At 32.0% G+C, this 13206-nt stretch overlaps 2 protein-coding genes across 3 annotated transcripts in view; both read right to left on the minus strand.

The window, feature by feature from the left end:
* The window catches only part of LOC106467313, a gene marked incomplete at its 3' end in the record, with an annotated part of 36591 nt that extends 33688 nt beyond the window's left edge, over nucleotides 1-2903 (minus strand). The window contains exons 1-2 of the mRNA XM_022395474.1: nucleotides 2810-2903; nucleotides 2378-2552 (exon numbers count right to left, since the gene is read on the minus strand). Of these exons, the coding sequence (XP_022251182.1) occupies nucleotides 2378-2432 (55 nt within the window). The remainder of the gene's footprint in view (nucleotides 1-2377; nucleotides 2553-2809) is intronic.
* Nucleotides 2904-9637: 6734 nt separating this feature from the next.
* LOC106467314 (zinc transporter ZIP11-like) overlaps nucleotides 9638-13206 on the minus strand; it is a 32397-nt gene continuing 28828 nt past the window's right edge. For both annotated transcript variants that reach the window (XM_022395475.1, XM_022395476.1), the window contains 2 exons: nucleotides 12023-12181; nucleotides 9638-10128 (listed from right to left, as the gene is read on the minus strand). In XM_022395475.1, coding sequence (XP_022251183.1) covers nucleotides 10050-10128; nucleotides 12023-12181 — 238 coding nt within the window. In that variant the 3' untranslated portion in view covers nucleotides 9638-10049. The remainder of the gene's footprint in view (nucleotides 10129-12022; nucleotides 12182-13206) is intronic.

Raw genomic sequence — 13206 nt, forward strand, 5'->3', positions numbered from 1 at the left:
GTTTTCGTTTGAGGTTATGTCCTCAGTATGACCACGAAATGCACGATTCTGAGAAGCTAAATACTGTATACAATCCAGCAACCGTCGCAGTACATCTCTCCATTTATTTATTTTTTTGCTAAATTTGCCCTTGCAGCTCTTCACCAAAGCCACTTTGAAGACAAATTCAGCGCTCAGTTTCTTTCCAAGCAGCAAATGACTCACGATGACTGTCACTATTTTCGTGGGCATTTAACTTTTCAATTTTTTTTCACTTAGAGAATCCACCCCGTGTTTTGAAAGCAGACCGACTGTCCGATGTCATACATATAGATGAAAAAAGAAAACAACAAACGCATTAGGCCTGTAATGTTTACTAGATCTAGGCCTTGCCTGTTGCATATATTGCCAATCTTGCACACCAGTTAATATTGTTACGTCTTTGGTCGTTAGTTAATTTCCCGTATAATTTCTTTCCGATGAAACTTTAGCGACACAAGTCCTTTCTTAAATAAAACTAGTTTATTCTTTCTCAATACAACTTTGAAATTCATTTAATTTTCACGATCACGCTATAAGTTGCCGTCATTTCTTGGCAGTCTTATATACAAAAATTTCACATATCTAGTAAACACTCGAGGCTTCAGGAAGGGACATGAATTTTCTAGAAGCTCATGACGTGTTACTAGAGTCACGTGACTTCCGCTGTCGTAACAATATGTTACATCAATCTCGTATTTTCTTTTTCGTTGAACATACACTTACTTGTACGTTGTATTCTAGGACTTGTATTTGATCTACAGATGAATGATGGAATAGTGTAATTTACTTCTGTACATCAATTTGGTCTCACTGTATTTCAGTGGGCGGCTTTTAAAAGTTAAAACTGCAAGCGTATAATACACACAAATAACGTAACACTGTGTCGTATTTACTTAACGTAGGGCAGTTGCGCTATATCATAGGTGAGGGAATAATTATTAATTAATAGGCATTATAGGACAGAGGAAATTTTGCGCCCCTTCACACCTGCGCCCGGGGGCGACTGCCCCCCTTGCCACCCTCTTGCTATGCCACTGAAGTCTGTAAACTTACCGCTAATCCCCTGGGGACCTACTTAATTCTAAAGAAATACAAGTGATCTATTGTAATGACACTGAGTTGACTGTCCTGAAAATGAGCGCGTACTTCATTTCAGCTGATTTAAATAAGAACTTTATAATGGAACAAAATTGGTAGTTACGAAGCTGTTTTATTTATGATAGATGTTGAAATTATAACAGGCGGATTTCGAGGAAATAGTGTGCTTATTCCTGGAATAACATTGAGTCCACCAGATATAAATCTGCCTTTTCAAACGAAGAAAAAAAACATTTCCAAAAAAAACTTTTATATTCTATGACTGTAAACAAGTCACAAGGACAGGCACTGACAAAACTAAATCTGAAACTTGTACACTTCTCATTTCTACCTCGGGCATGTGTTGGCTCTGTGATAGACTGAATTCTGAATTTCTGCGCTGGCTCGCTGCATTCTATTATGTTTGAAGTCACAGTCAAGTCATTTTATATTATCGATAAAATAAAACTAAAATCTTTATGATGTTCTAGCTCATAACCACGTTATAAAACAAGAACAAAAATATTCATCATGTTCGACGTCATAATCAATTTATTATATATGACGAAAAATAAAACTAAAATCTTCCTGATGTTCTAACTCATAACCACGTTATAAAATAAGAACAAAAATTTTCGTTATGTTGGATGTCATAATGACGTTATTTTATATTGCGATAAAATAATAAATATCTATGCCGTAACTACGTTATTTTGTACTAATTCCAACATGAGATTACACTTGTACAAAACACGGATTTATACACAAAAAGATCACAATATTCTGAGGTATTTAAAAAGGCACCAATATTTACTTCTTCAATTAATGTGGCTGATAAAATACACAGTTGATACTTTCAACTATATCTTATTTTAAATACGTTTATTTTTATAGCATGTTGATAGGATAAGCAAATAAATTGAAACAATTGCGACGCGGTTCTACATCTCAAGTCAATGAAATATTTCTCTAACATCCTTAACTGTAGAACTAAAGGAAATATACAATTATCTACCCATTAATCTAAAGATTTTGACTTCTTTATTGTAATTCACTATACATTGTTACATACATACTTTAAACTAATTACCTAGACTTTGGGAGAAGGGCAAGTGTCATCAATAAAACAGTCGATATCTCTCCAGAAGAGAAATACAAGGTCATAAAAAATATATAGAATATCCAGCGTCATTTGGTGCAAGCTAGATCAATTATGAACATTTAGAATATAGAAAGTACTGACGAATAAATGAACGTATTTGATGTTTAAAAACTTTACCTGTGATCTGATGTGTTGACATGATTCTCAAGCGACAGCGTATCAGCACGTGCATAGATAGTACCAAGTTGAATGATACAAAATTTAAATCTGACTCGTTCCTGTCGTAGGATCACTAAGAATGCACACTCAAGTTGACCATTTCCATAGCGACCATTAGGTAAACAAGTCGTTGCTAGAAGGAACACTGCACGTGAGAAAGTGATTATCTCTGACACGCAGGTTATTAGAAAATGTATAGCGTTTACTTGTGGTAGCCTTACAAGTCTTAAGAGTAAATTAGAGTTAGAGAAAAAATAAAATAAAAAATCATCATCATAGACTACTGAGGGTTTTATCAATCCCAGAAAAAAATTATATTGTTAAAAAATACAATTTAAATATTACAATATTGGCATTTAATCAATGTACAAAACATTAATTTTTGATTACCTCTGAATACAAAATAGATAAATGTCCCGATTAAACTTATAATTAAAGGTCATTAAGTACAGGTGAAAAATAATGGCCTAGCGGTTAGAGATTTATACTCGCAATCTAAGTATCAAAATCCGGCGCCAACATGCTCGCCTTTCAGCCATGGACGTAGTTTAGTGTGATGAACTGTCTCACTGATTGTTGACGATGGGTGCTTCCCTCTGGTCGGTAGTTCCAAATTAGGAACGGCGGCACAAACAAACTTGAAAGAAATAATCGTTTCCTAATCGTGTTTTACTTAAAAGAAATAATCGTTTCCTAACCCTGCTTTGCTTAAAATAAGTTTCCTAATCATGTTTTATTTGAAAGAAATAACCGATTTTAAATTGTGTTTTACTTGAAAGCAATAACTGTTTTCTAATCGTGTTTTACTTGAAAGCAATAACTGTTTTCTAATCGCGTTCTACTTGAAAGAAATAATCGATTTCTAATCGTGTTTTACTTGAAAGAAATGTTTTCTAATCTTGTTTTATTCAAAAGAAATAACCGATTTCTAATCCTGTTTTACTTGAAAGAAATAACTGTTTTCTAATCTTGTTTTACTTGAAAGAAATAACTGTTTTCTAATCTTGTTTTACTTGAAAGAAATAATCGATTTCTAATCCTGTTTTACTTGAAAGAAATAATCGATTTCTAATCCTGTTTTACTTGAAAGAAATAATCGATTTCTAATCCTGTTTTACTTGAAAGCAATAACTGTTTTCTAATCCTGTTTTACTTGAAAGCAATAATCGATTTCTAATCGTGTTTTACTTGAAAGCAATAATCGATTTCTAATCTTGTTTTACTTGAAAGAAATAATCGATTTCTAATCGTGTTTTACTTGAAAGAAATAACTGATTTCTAATCCTGTTTTACTTGAAAGAAATAATCGACTTCTAATCGTGTTTTACTTGAAAGAAATAACTGTTTTCTAATCTTATTTTACTTGAAAGAAATAACTGTTTTCTAATCGTGTTTTGCTTGATAGAAATAACTATTTTCTAATCGTGTTTTACTTAAAAGAAATAAATGTTTTCTAATCTTGTTTTATTTAAGGGAGTAATAATAGCTTCGTTGTTATGCCGTTACTAGGCTAACATAGAAATTCATTAGTTTAATCTGATTTCATTAATAAAAACAAACAAACAACTTATTATTTCAATATATCTGTATTCATATAACCATTGATAAGAAACAGGTATAGACAGTTCTGGAAGCTGCTTGTAAGTTGAAACAACAACGTCTGCTAGATGAGTGTATGCGACAGCAGCAGCTAACTAATTATCGAGACATCGATTTTATAGCTGAGATATAACACTTCTAATGTTATCTACTACCTGCTTCCTTCCTATTTCATAAGGTACAAGTTATTGACAAAACTACGAATTTCCTTAATATTTTGAAAAAGATGTTGTAATCTAGACATGTTGTAATTAAAATAATCTTTAAGAAAACAAATTTTGTATCAAACAGGGTAAGCGAGGCTAATTTAAAAAAATGACCTTCTATATGCGTGAGGGTTAGGAAATTAATTAACATTGAAAACGAAATAAGTAGTACATTCCATCTATACAATATAGCATTAGGGGAACACAAAGACAGTCTATAAAGGTATCACGGGTCCACGTAACTTACAGGTTAGAAATGTTCATCCTGTCAACTAAAATAAACACCAGTGAGATGAGCAAATACCATCACAAAGGTAACATTAAAATAAATAAATGATCGTGAGTTTAGTTGGATAACGAAAATTACAACATATCATATTGCAGCTTTTGGTGATGGAATGAATTTATATCGGTTAGATACCAGTAATCTAAAGGTGTGAGGGGAATTCTACCGAAAAGAGGAGACCCAAAGAGCATCAGAAGAACTGGTCATCGGTATATATTACTGATATATGTATATATGGAAAATAAAGTATCATTTATCAATGTTGTCTTTGATGGTTTACAGGTGACACAACTCTTATAGGACAGATTCCTAGAGCCTTAAGAAAACACGATTAGCTAACTAGTTCATATCCTCATACTGTACAGCAACTGAAACTAGGTTTAAAAATACAGTACGTTAATCAACCATAGAATTAGGCAACTCTGCATGTTCACACCGTTAGAACAAATCTATGATTCTCAGTAAATTGCATTTTTGCTAAAACTTTAAATGTTTTATAAAGGTTAAGTAATATGCTTTAGAAGCTTATAGAAAATTTAATATTTAAATGATCTGAAACTATGAAGAGTTGTTTCAATAACCTTTCTAAATAGAACAACATTAGTGAATGTTGAATTTTCATTCCACCATTTCAAGCATGTGTTCTTTATTCTCATGTAAACCTCCCATGGTTGGTGATTGTATGATTTTACTACTGATTGCATATTCCTGGTATTTGTAACTGTCTCATAATAACACTCATTACAGTTTCTGTAGGAATTAGATTAACTTACAACAGATTGTGCACATTAGGAGTAAAGTTTAAAATAAGTTAGTCCCAAGTTAAATAAGATAGCAATTGGTATAAGTGGGGCTGCAATTTAAACATGCTATGGATACAGCCAAAATAAAGCCAGAAGTAGAAGCAGGTGCAAGATCTGGAACAAACATTATGACAAATGTAGATTTAAATCTAGCAGCAGCTCCTTGTAATCTTGCAATGCAAAATAGTTATTGGAATTTCACAAATGCTATTTCATTGTTTTAGAAAATGACTTTGAGAGTTTCTTAGATGCTAAAAATGAAGAAGTGCACATCTCAGGCTGGACAGTTACAGAAGGCAGATATATTTAGGTTAAGGACATTAGGCCACGCTAAGAGATTTACTGGGGGCTTATAATGAACTAAGGCTGACTCACAATTTTAATATACTAAGAGATAAGTTATTAAGAGAATAGAAAACAAGAAATGCCTAATACAAACATGAAACAACTGAGAGGTGAATCTGTCAGAGTATTTGAATACAGGTTACAAGGATTAAATTAGAGATTAAAACAAGTTAATATGCATCCAAATGGATTGATGATACATTAAAGTATAAAAAGAAAAAGGTCTTGTTAGTCACTTAATGAGGTTAAATGAGTGACACTTAGCTTTGATAGAATTACTATTTAGCTGATGTTACTAGGGCCATAGAACTGTGACAGTGGCCTTAGTAACATCAGAAAAATTGGGCGGAGTTTAATCATCAAAACTTTTCTTTACACATTTCACTAACTCTCATCTTTTTTTTTAAAGTCATAAACATACCATAAATTTCACTGCTATCATTCAATAATACTTTTGTATATCATAAACCTTTACATTTTTATCTTGGTATATACCAATTTTATATATAAACTTATATGCTTAGCTGTATATCATACCTGAAGATGACAAACCAATGTTCTGTTGAAACATATAATACTTTTACTATGCTTATAAATAGTTGTTTATTAATTTAATATATTAGTCCTTATGCTAACCAAGTGACGTTACTTAGTGTTTGAGGTTCTGCATTGATCTTAGAAGGTTAAACTTGGTCATGGTAAAGAACACTTTTCCATGATCTAATAAACAGACCTTAGGTAGAGAAAGTACTTTTTGTCCAAGGAGATCAAATGCACTGACTGACACATCAAAATAGAAAAACAAAGACAAAAAACTGCATTTATATTACCTTCAGGAAGGTATCAGTTGACTAGAATGCCTTTTGATTTATATAACAATCCAACAATTAATGGATGTAGTATCATTAAGGAATGTTTGATTTTATAGTTTTTAAGAACACTTAGTTAAATTAAATTATTTGTTTGACAAATTATGCAAGCAAGCTTTACACTAAAGCTCTGCAAGAGCCATTTTCAAAGAAAGTAAGTAGATTATTTAAGTCATTAGATGACTATAGATGGTGCCAAACCCTCCAAGAGCCAACTTCAAAGAAAGTAAGTAGATTATTTAAGTCATTAGATGATTACAGATGGTGCCAAACCCTCCAAGAGCCAACTTCAAAGAAAGTAAGAAGATTATTTAAGTCATTAGATGATTACAGATGGTGCCAAACCCTCCAAGAGCCAACTTCAAAGAAAGTAAGTAGATTATTTAAGTCATTAGATGATTACAGATGGTGCCAAACCCTCCAAGAGCCAACTTTAAAGAAAGTAAGTAGATTATTTAAGTCATTAGATGATTACAGATGGTGTCAAACCCTCCAAGAGCCAACTTTAAAGAAAGTAAGTAGATTATTTAAGTCATTAGATGACTACAGATGGTGCCAAACCCTCCAAGAGCCAACTTTAAAGAAAGTAAGTAGATTATTTAAGTCATTAGATGATTACAGATGGTGTCAAACCCTCCAAGTGTCAACTTAGAAGGAATTAAATAGATTACTTAAGTTGTGAGGTGACCACAGATGGTGTAAAACTCTACAAGTGCCAACACTGAAGAAAGGAAGTAGATTATTTAAGTCATTAGATGACTACAGATGGTGTCAAACCCTCCAAGTGTCAACTTAGAAGGAAATAAATAGATTATTTAAGTTGTGAGGTGACCACAGATGGTGCAAAACCCTCCAAGGAATTAAATAGATTACTTAAGTTGTGAGGTGATCACAGATGGTGTCAAACACTCCAAGGAAATAAGTAGATTATTTAAGTTGTGAGGTGATCACAGATGGTGTAAAACCCTCCAAGGAAATAAGTAGATTATTTAAGACGTGAGGTGATCACAGATGGTGTCAAACCTTACAAGTGCCAACTTTGAAGGAAATAAGTAATTACTTAAGTTGTGAAGTGACCACATATGGTGTAAAACCCTTCAGGTGTCAATTTCAAAGAAAGCAAGTAGATTATTTAAGTCATGAGGTGACCACAGATGGTGTAAGACCAGACCCAAAACGTTTTAGGTACACAAGAATAATCCTGTGTCAAAAATAGTAAAAGGCATTAGAGCATTTTTAGAACTTTACAGAAGGCTTACTTGACATTCTGTAATACTAAAAAAGCTTTTAATGGTGTTGACAGAAAATGAATTAGGTTTTCAGTGGATAAATAATATGCAAGAAGCATCTCAGAAACACAGATTCGTTACTAAAAACAATTTTGAGTTACTCACATTTGAGTAGATAGTAGAAACCTTATTTTGAAGTTAATAAAAATATGCATATTATTAGGTGTAAAAAAAGCCAACTATATATCATTCAGTTGTTAATGAATAAGTATAGATTTAACATAAATCTGTAAGATACGTTGTCAAAGTACTGTGAACCAAATCAGAAAACATGGGTTGAGCAGGTTCCATTATTGTTATTAGCTTACAGGAGTGCCAGTTAAGCTAGGAGAAAATGTTACTATATACCCAGCTTGTTAAAACAGAAAAAAAGAACAAGCTATGGATCAGCCTATTTATTCATAAAACAAAGATGTATGGTGAATTTTGTGGTACAATAAGTATATGGTAAGAGATGACAGTACATATCGAAAGGTTGAAGAAGTTTAAAGAAGCTAAGTCATAGGAATATAAAAACTTATCCAAAGAGTAAGTCAGTTAAACAAATCCTTGAGTAGGGATTTAAAATAAGGCATTAAAGAACAACAATGAGATAAAGTTACAAGATGAATGCATTGAACACACAGAAGATGAAACTGCATACACTCCAATTCATTACAGTGATGTAGCTGATACAGAGGTCTTTACATTAGAAACAAACCAGACTAGTAAACAGAATATTGGTACTAATGAAAACACAACACTAGACACTGTAGCTGAAACAAGCACTACAGAGGTACAAAGCCTGATAATAACAGGTGTTAGTAGAAGTGTTAGCAGCAACACAGCTAGCACAGACTATTTAAGTATGAGTATGACATATAACATTGCTAGTGTTTACTAGGCAGTAGTATTAATGACATATAATGTTTCTAGAGTTGATACTACATCCTAGTCAACCATTGATAATACTGCCTAGTCAACTCTAGCAGTGTTATATGTCATTGATACTACTGCCTAGTAAACTCTAGCACTGTTATATGACATTGATACTACATCCTAGTCAACTCTAGAAACATTAAATGTCATTAATACTACTGCCTAGTCAACTCTAGCAGCATTATATCTCAACATATAACACTGCTAGAGTTGACTAGGCAGTATTATCAATGGCATATAACACTGCTATAGTTGACTAGGCAGTAGTATTAATGACATTTAATGTTTCTAGAAATTGACTCTTTGAGAAAATTGAGGTTGCATTGGCAATAATGATTGCAAGGGCTTTGCAATCTTTGCCATAACAATCCAGCTTTATTATGAAAGAATGTATGAGCCATCTCAGCCTTATTTAGAAAATAGTTTTATCTTGAGAGAGTGTATGAGCCACCTCAGCATTATTTAGAAAACAGCTTTATCTTGAGAGAATGTATGAGCCACCCCAGCTTCTTCATGAACATCTATTTTGTTTTGTTTTGGTGGATGAACATATATGGTTTTAATTTGATAGGTTCAAAGTCAGTTAGAATGAGCTAGCTATTATTACTTTTCTAACAAGATTTACCACCTATGGTTAAAAATGAATATGTCAGTGAAAATACTGTGAAAAATCCTAAAAGACTAGTGATGCTGCTTTCACAATTTTGATCATTACTTAATAAATTTTTGGATTAGTAAACAACATGATACTTCTCATCATTTTTACTCATGAACATCATTGTTATATTTATTATATGATAGTAAGTGGCTCCAATATATGTGAAGATTGACTACACACTTGATATCAAACAGTGACTGTCAAATTCCCATTCTTTAACCTGTGAGAATAACATTTTACAAAAGTTGCAAGTTTTTTCACAACTATTTATTTCTTGAAAAGTGTCTTACAAATCAGAATTTGACTACCAACATTTCCAGTCTTGTAATGGAACAATATTTATATAAACAAACAGTATTACTTTTTGTTGATACTGTAACGTTGTATACTGGCCATTTCAGATATATAAATATTCACATTTTCCTAAAATTTTAATGTAAACTCCTACATATTTTAAGATGTAATTCTCTTTGTCATTGAAAGATCACTAATATCTCCTTCAACAAAAAATATTTTAAATAAAAAACCTAAGCATTCTCGTCATCTAGAACTTTTAACAAGTAACTGAAACTTTTGCCAGACTATTGCATAAGAGCATCTTTGGAACTCTTGTTTTTCAGAAAAATTAAATAAATGAATGCTGAGGTAGTTCTGCCTTTATGCAAAACCCACATCCAAAGTCATCATCAACAGGAACCCGATGATTGCAAACCAGGAAGCAATACTTCCATTCCCACTGGAATACAAAAAAAACAAAAAACTTAATATTTCAATCTGTCATGATGAGATCAGATACACTTTACTAAAACACTATTCTATTGTATCATGTTAATCAAATAAATATGAAGATAAAAATTGAAAGATGGAAAAACACAAGAAACAAACATCATTATGTTCTTCATTGAAATTTTGCACAATCAATGTTTTACACAAGTAACTTGAATTTTAACAACTCTGGTCTGGTAAGCATAAACTAATACAAAAGAGTTTGTTGAAGAAGATAAAATAAATAATGTACATTATTATTAATCAACAACATTATCAGAGCTTCTGGAAGACAAATATAGCTTAAGAGTAAAATCTACTAGAAGCACCTAAACAATGTACCACTTCATTGTAATGATCCTTGGAAAATAGCATTCTGATGCAAGGTAGATGAAAGTTACAAATCATATAAAACCATTGAACACTATATTTGAAACAATATAATTTTGAAACAGTTAATTCTCAAAAAGAATTAATAAAATCATGAAAAAGTACAAAGGAAACACAAAAATGTTATTGTTTTGTCTTCTCAGCACAAAACTGCACAGTGGGTTATCTGTGCTGTGCCCACTGCAGAGAATCCATGCCCACCCCCCTCCACACAGGATTACACAATACATAGTTGATTTCCAACAATAATCACTCGAAGGATTTCACAGGAAATCCCCAGCAAACAAACATCATATTATTACAAGACTGAAATAAAACAAACAATAAACAACAGATACATACGTAAAGGCTTTGGAAATGTGACAGACACAAACAATCAAACATATTAGTGGTTTAAAAACTGGATATTTACAAGCCTGTAACTGTGTAATTCAATTGCTGACACAATAGGACTCAAGGGATTATCAGTTTTATGGACCTCTGGAAGGCCAAATATTATATTTGGTTACGAACCACAAAGACTGAATGTGTTGTAAGTATAAACATCTTTGCTTTAACTCTGAGGAAGGAATGCATTTTTTCTTCCCTTTGAGCATAGATAGTTAGGGTATCAGAGTCAAAAAGCTGAAGTTCAGGTTAACCACTAAGAATGGTGTTCATTCCATTTCCTTTGTCTCAATGTGATATAACAACATCTGCTTTAAAAAAAAGAAGTTATTTTAGGATAGCTACTTATTCTTTTCTTAAAAGTACGGTTATTAAAACAGGCTAGTTTTCAGTTTCTTCCATGTAATTTCAAATAGTAAGACATAAAACTTAATTTGAAGAGTGAGTTTAATCCTAAGAGAAGATAAAAGATATTTAGTAAATAAAGAAACCATGTAGCCCTGTTCCTTAGGTCTGATTGATAAAAACTCTGTTTCTTAGGACCATTTGGTCAAAACATGTGACAAAGTTCTTAAGACCTGCTTCATACACTTGAACTTAACAATATTTGTGTGTTTCCATTCAAGTTCTCTATACAGTAGGCATTACTTAAATTGCTGATAGATTGAAGTGCCATCCACGTAGAAGTATGTAACTTGAAATAAAGAAATTCCATCCAGTATACTTCAAGGATAACAGTAGTACATTGGGTGTCATATAAATGAAAAGTTTGCAACATGAAATTAAGAAACCCCTTTCAGTATACATCAAGGACAACAGTGGCAGATTTGGCATCATGTAGATGAGAAGTATACATCTTGAAACGAAGAAACTTGACATTTCAATGTTTACATTTTGACAAAAATGTTATGTTCAGGAGAATTTTATACACTTTGAAGAAATCTTTAAAGAAGAAAATTTAAAAAGGATGTCTTTATTTGAAATATATCTGAATGAGGGTTAAAATATCACTTGGATGATTGTGAATTAAATTTTCACGAAAAATATACTTTTTTTTCACACAGATTTAAATCTTCAAGTAACCTTACCCCATATTAGCTTCAGGAATGATGTCATCAAAAACAACAAACACCATAGCACCTGCAGCAAATGCTAAAGCATATGGTAAGAGTGGTTCTGCTATACTAACAGCCATAACACCTAGTAAACCTGCAACTGGTTCTACAATCCCACTAAGCTGCCCATACCTACAAGAAAAATATAAAGTATTCAGTTATTATGTAAGATTTGAATAGCTAACTTTTTCATAGAAAAGCTTTTTATATGTATGATCTGAAACTTAACTGGGTAATCAGAGGCAGTAAAAATTTTGTTAAAATGAAAAAACTACCATACAAGCTTTAATATTTTAAAAGCTCCAAAAACAAAAACAAAAAAACAGAAATTTTCAACCACACATCTAATTCACTTATAGGGTACCTTAAAGATTGGCTATATTTTCATAATGAACTAGAAAAGGCTATCTGTATCGTGAGTCTGTTCAAGTTACTTAGTGAATTCATTAAATTTCAAGTAGGAAAAATGAAAGTAATACATTATAATTTCATTTATAAACCTAATCAACATGAAGTGTGTTATTGTAGGAAGGACATATTTCTTGTCTTTTGACACTAAAACCTAGTGACATGCACAGAAAAAGAGGTCTATGGAGAGAGGGTTAAAACAAGTCAAACATATATAGAAATGTTTGTTACACTGTTTTTATCACAATTGTATCTAGAGCTTTAAATAATTGTCTCTCTTTCATCAAAGCACGCTTCAGTTACCAAATATCTTTATGTTATACTGAAATTCTTTGTCATGCTGCCAATAAGTTCATGTTGATCTGAATGTTTAGCATCTGCTCTCCACTGGTTGAATACTTACCTGAGGTGTACACAAACCAATGAAAGACTGAGTGGCCTAGCTTTAATACATAAATCATTATGACACTGCTATCAACAATGAAACTGTATGTAAGTTATTTATGGAAAAGCACCCCAGAAGAATGGAGCATGCTAATGTTATATCAGTAATGCATACATGTACGTTTATGATAGCCAATGATTTAAATAGCAAATATACTATTGTTGTACAAGGTTGTTTAAATTAGTAATATAATTTAACAATTAATAACTACTCTATATGTAGATAGTACCGTACTTTATTGTAATAAAACACACATACTTATTGAATCTTAAGTCTACCTCCCATGCAGTGTTACAACAGATTG

This window comes from Limulus polyphemus, unplaced genomic scaffold, assembly GCF_000517525.1.
Source record: "Limulus polyphemus unplaced genomic scaffold, Limulus_polyphemus-2.1.2 Scaffold2564, whole genome shotgun sequence".
NCBI lineage: Eukaryota > Metazoa > Arthropoda > Merostomata > Xiphosura > Limulidae > Limulus > Limulus polyphemus.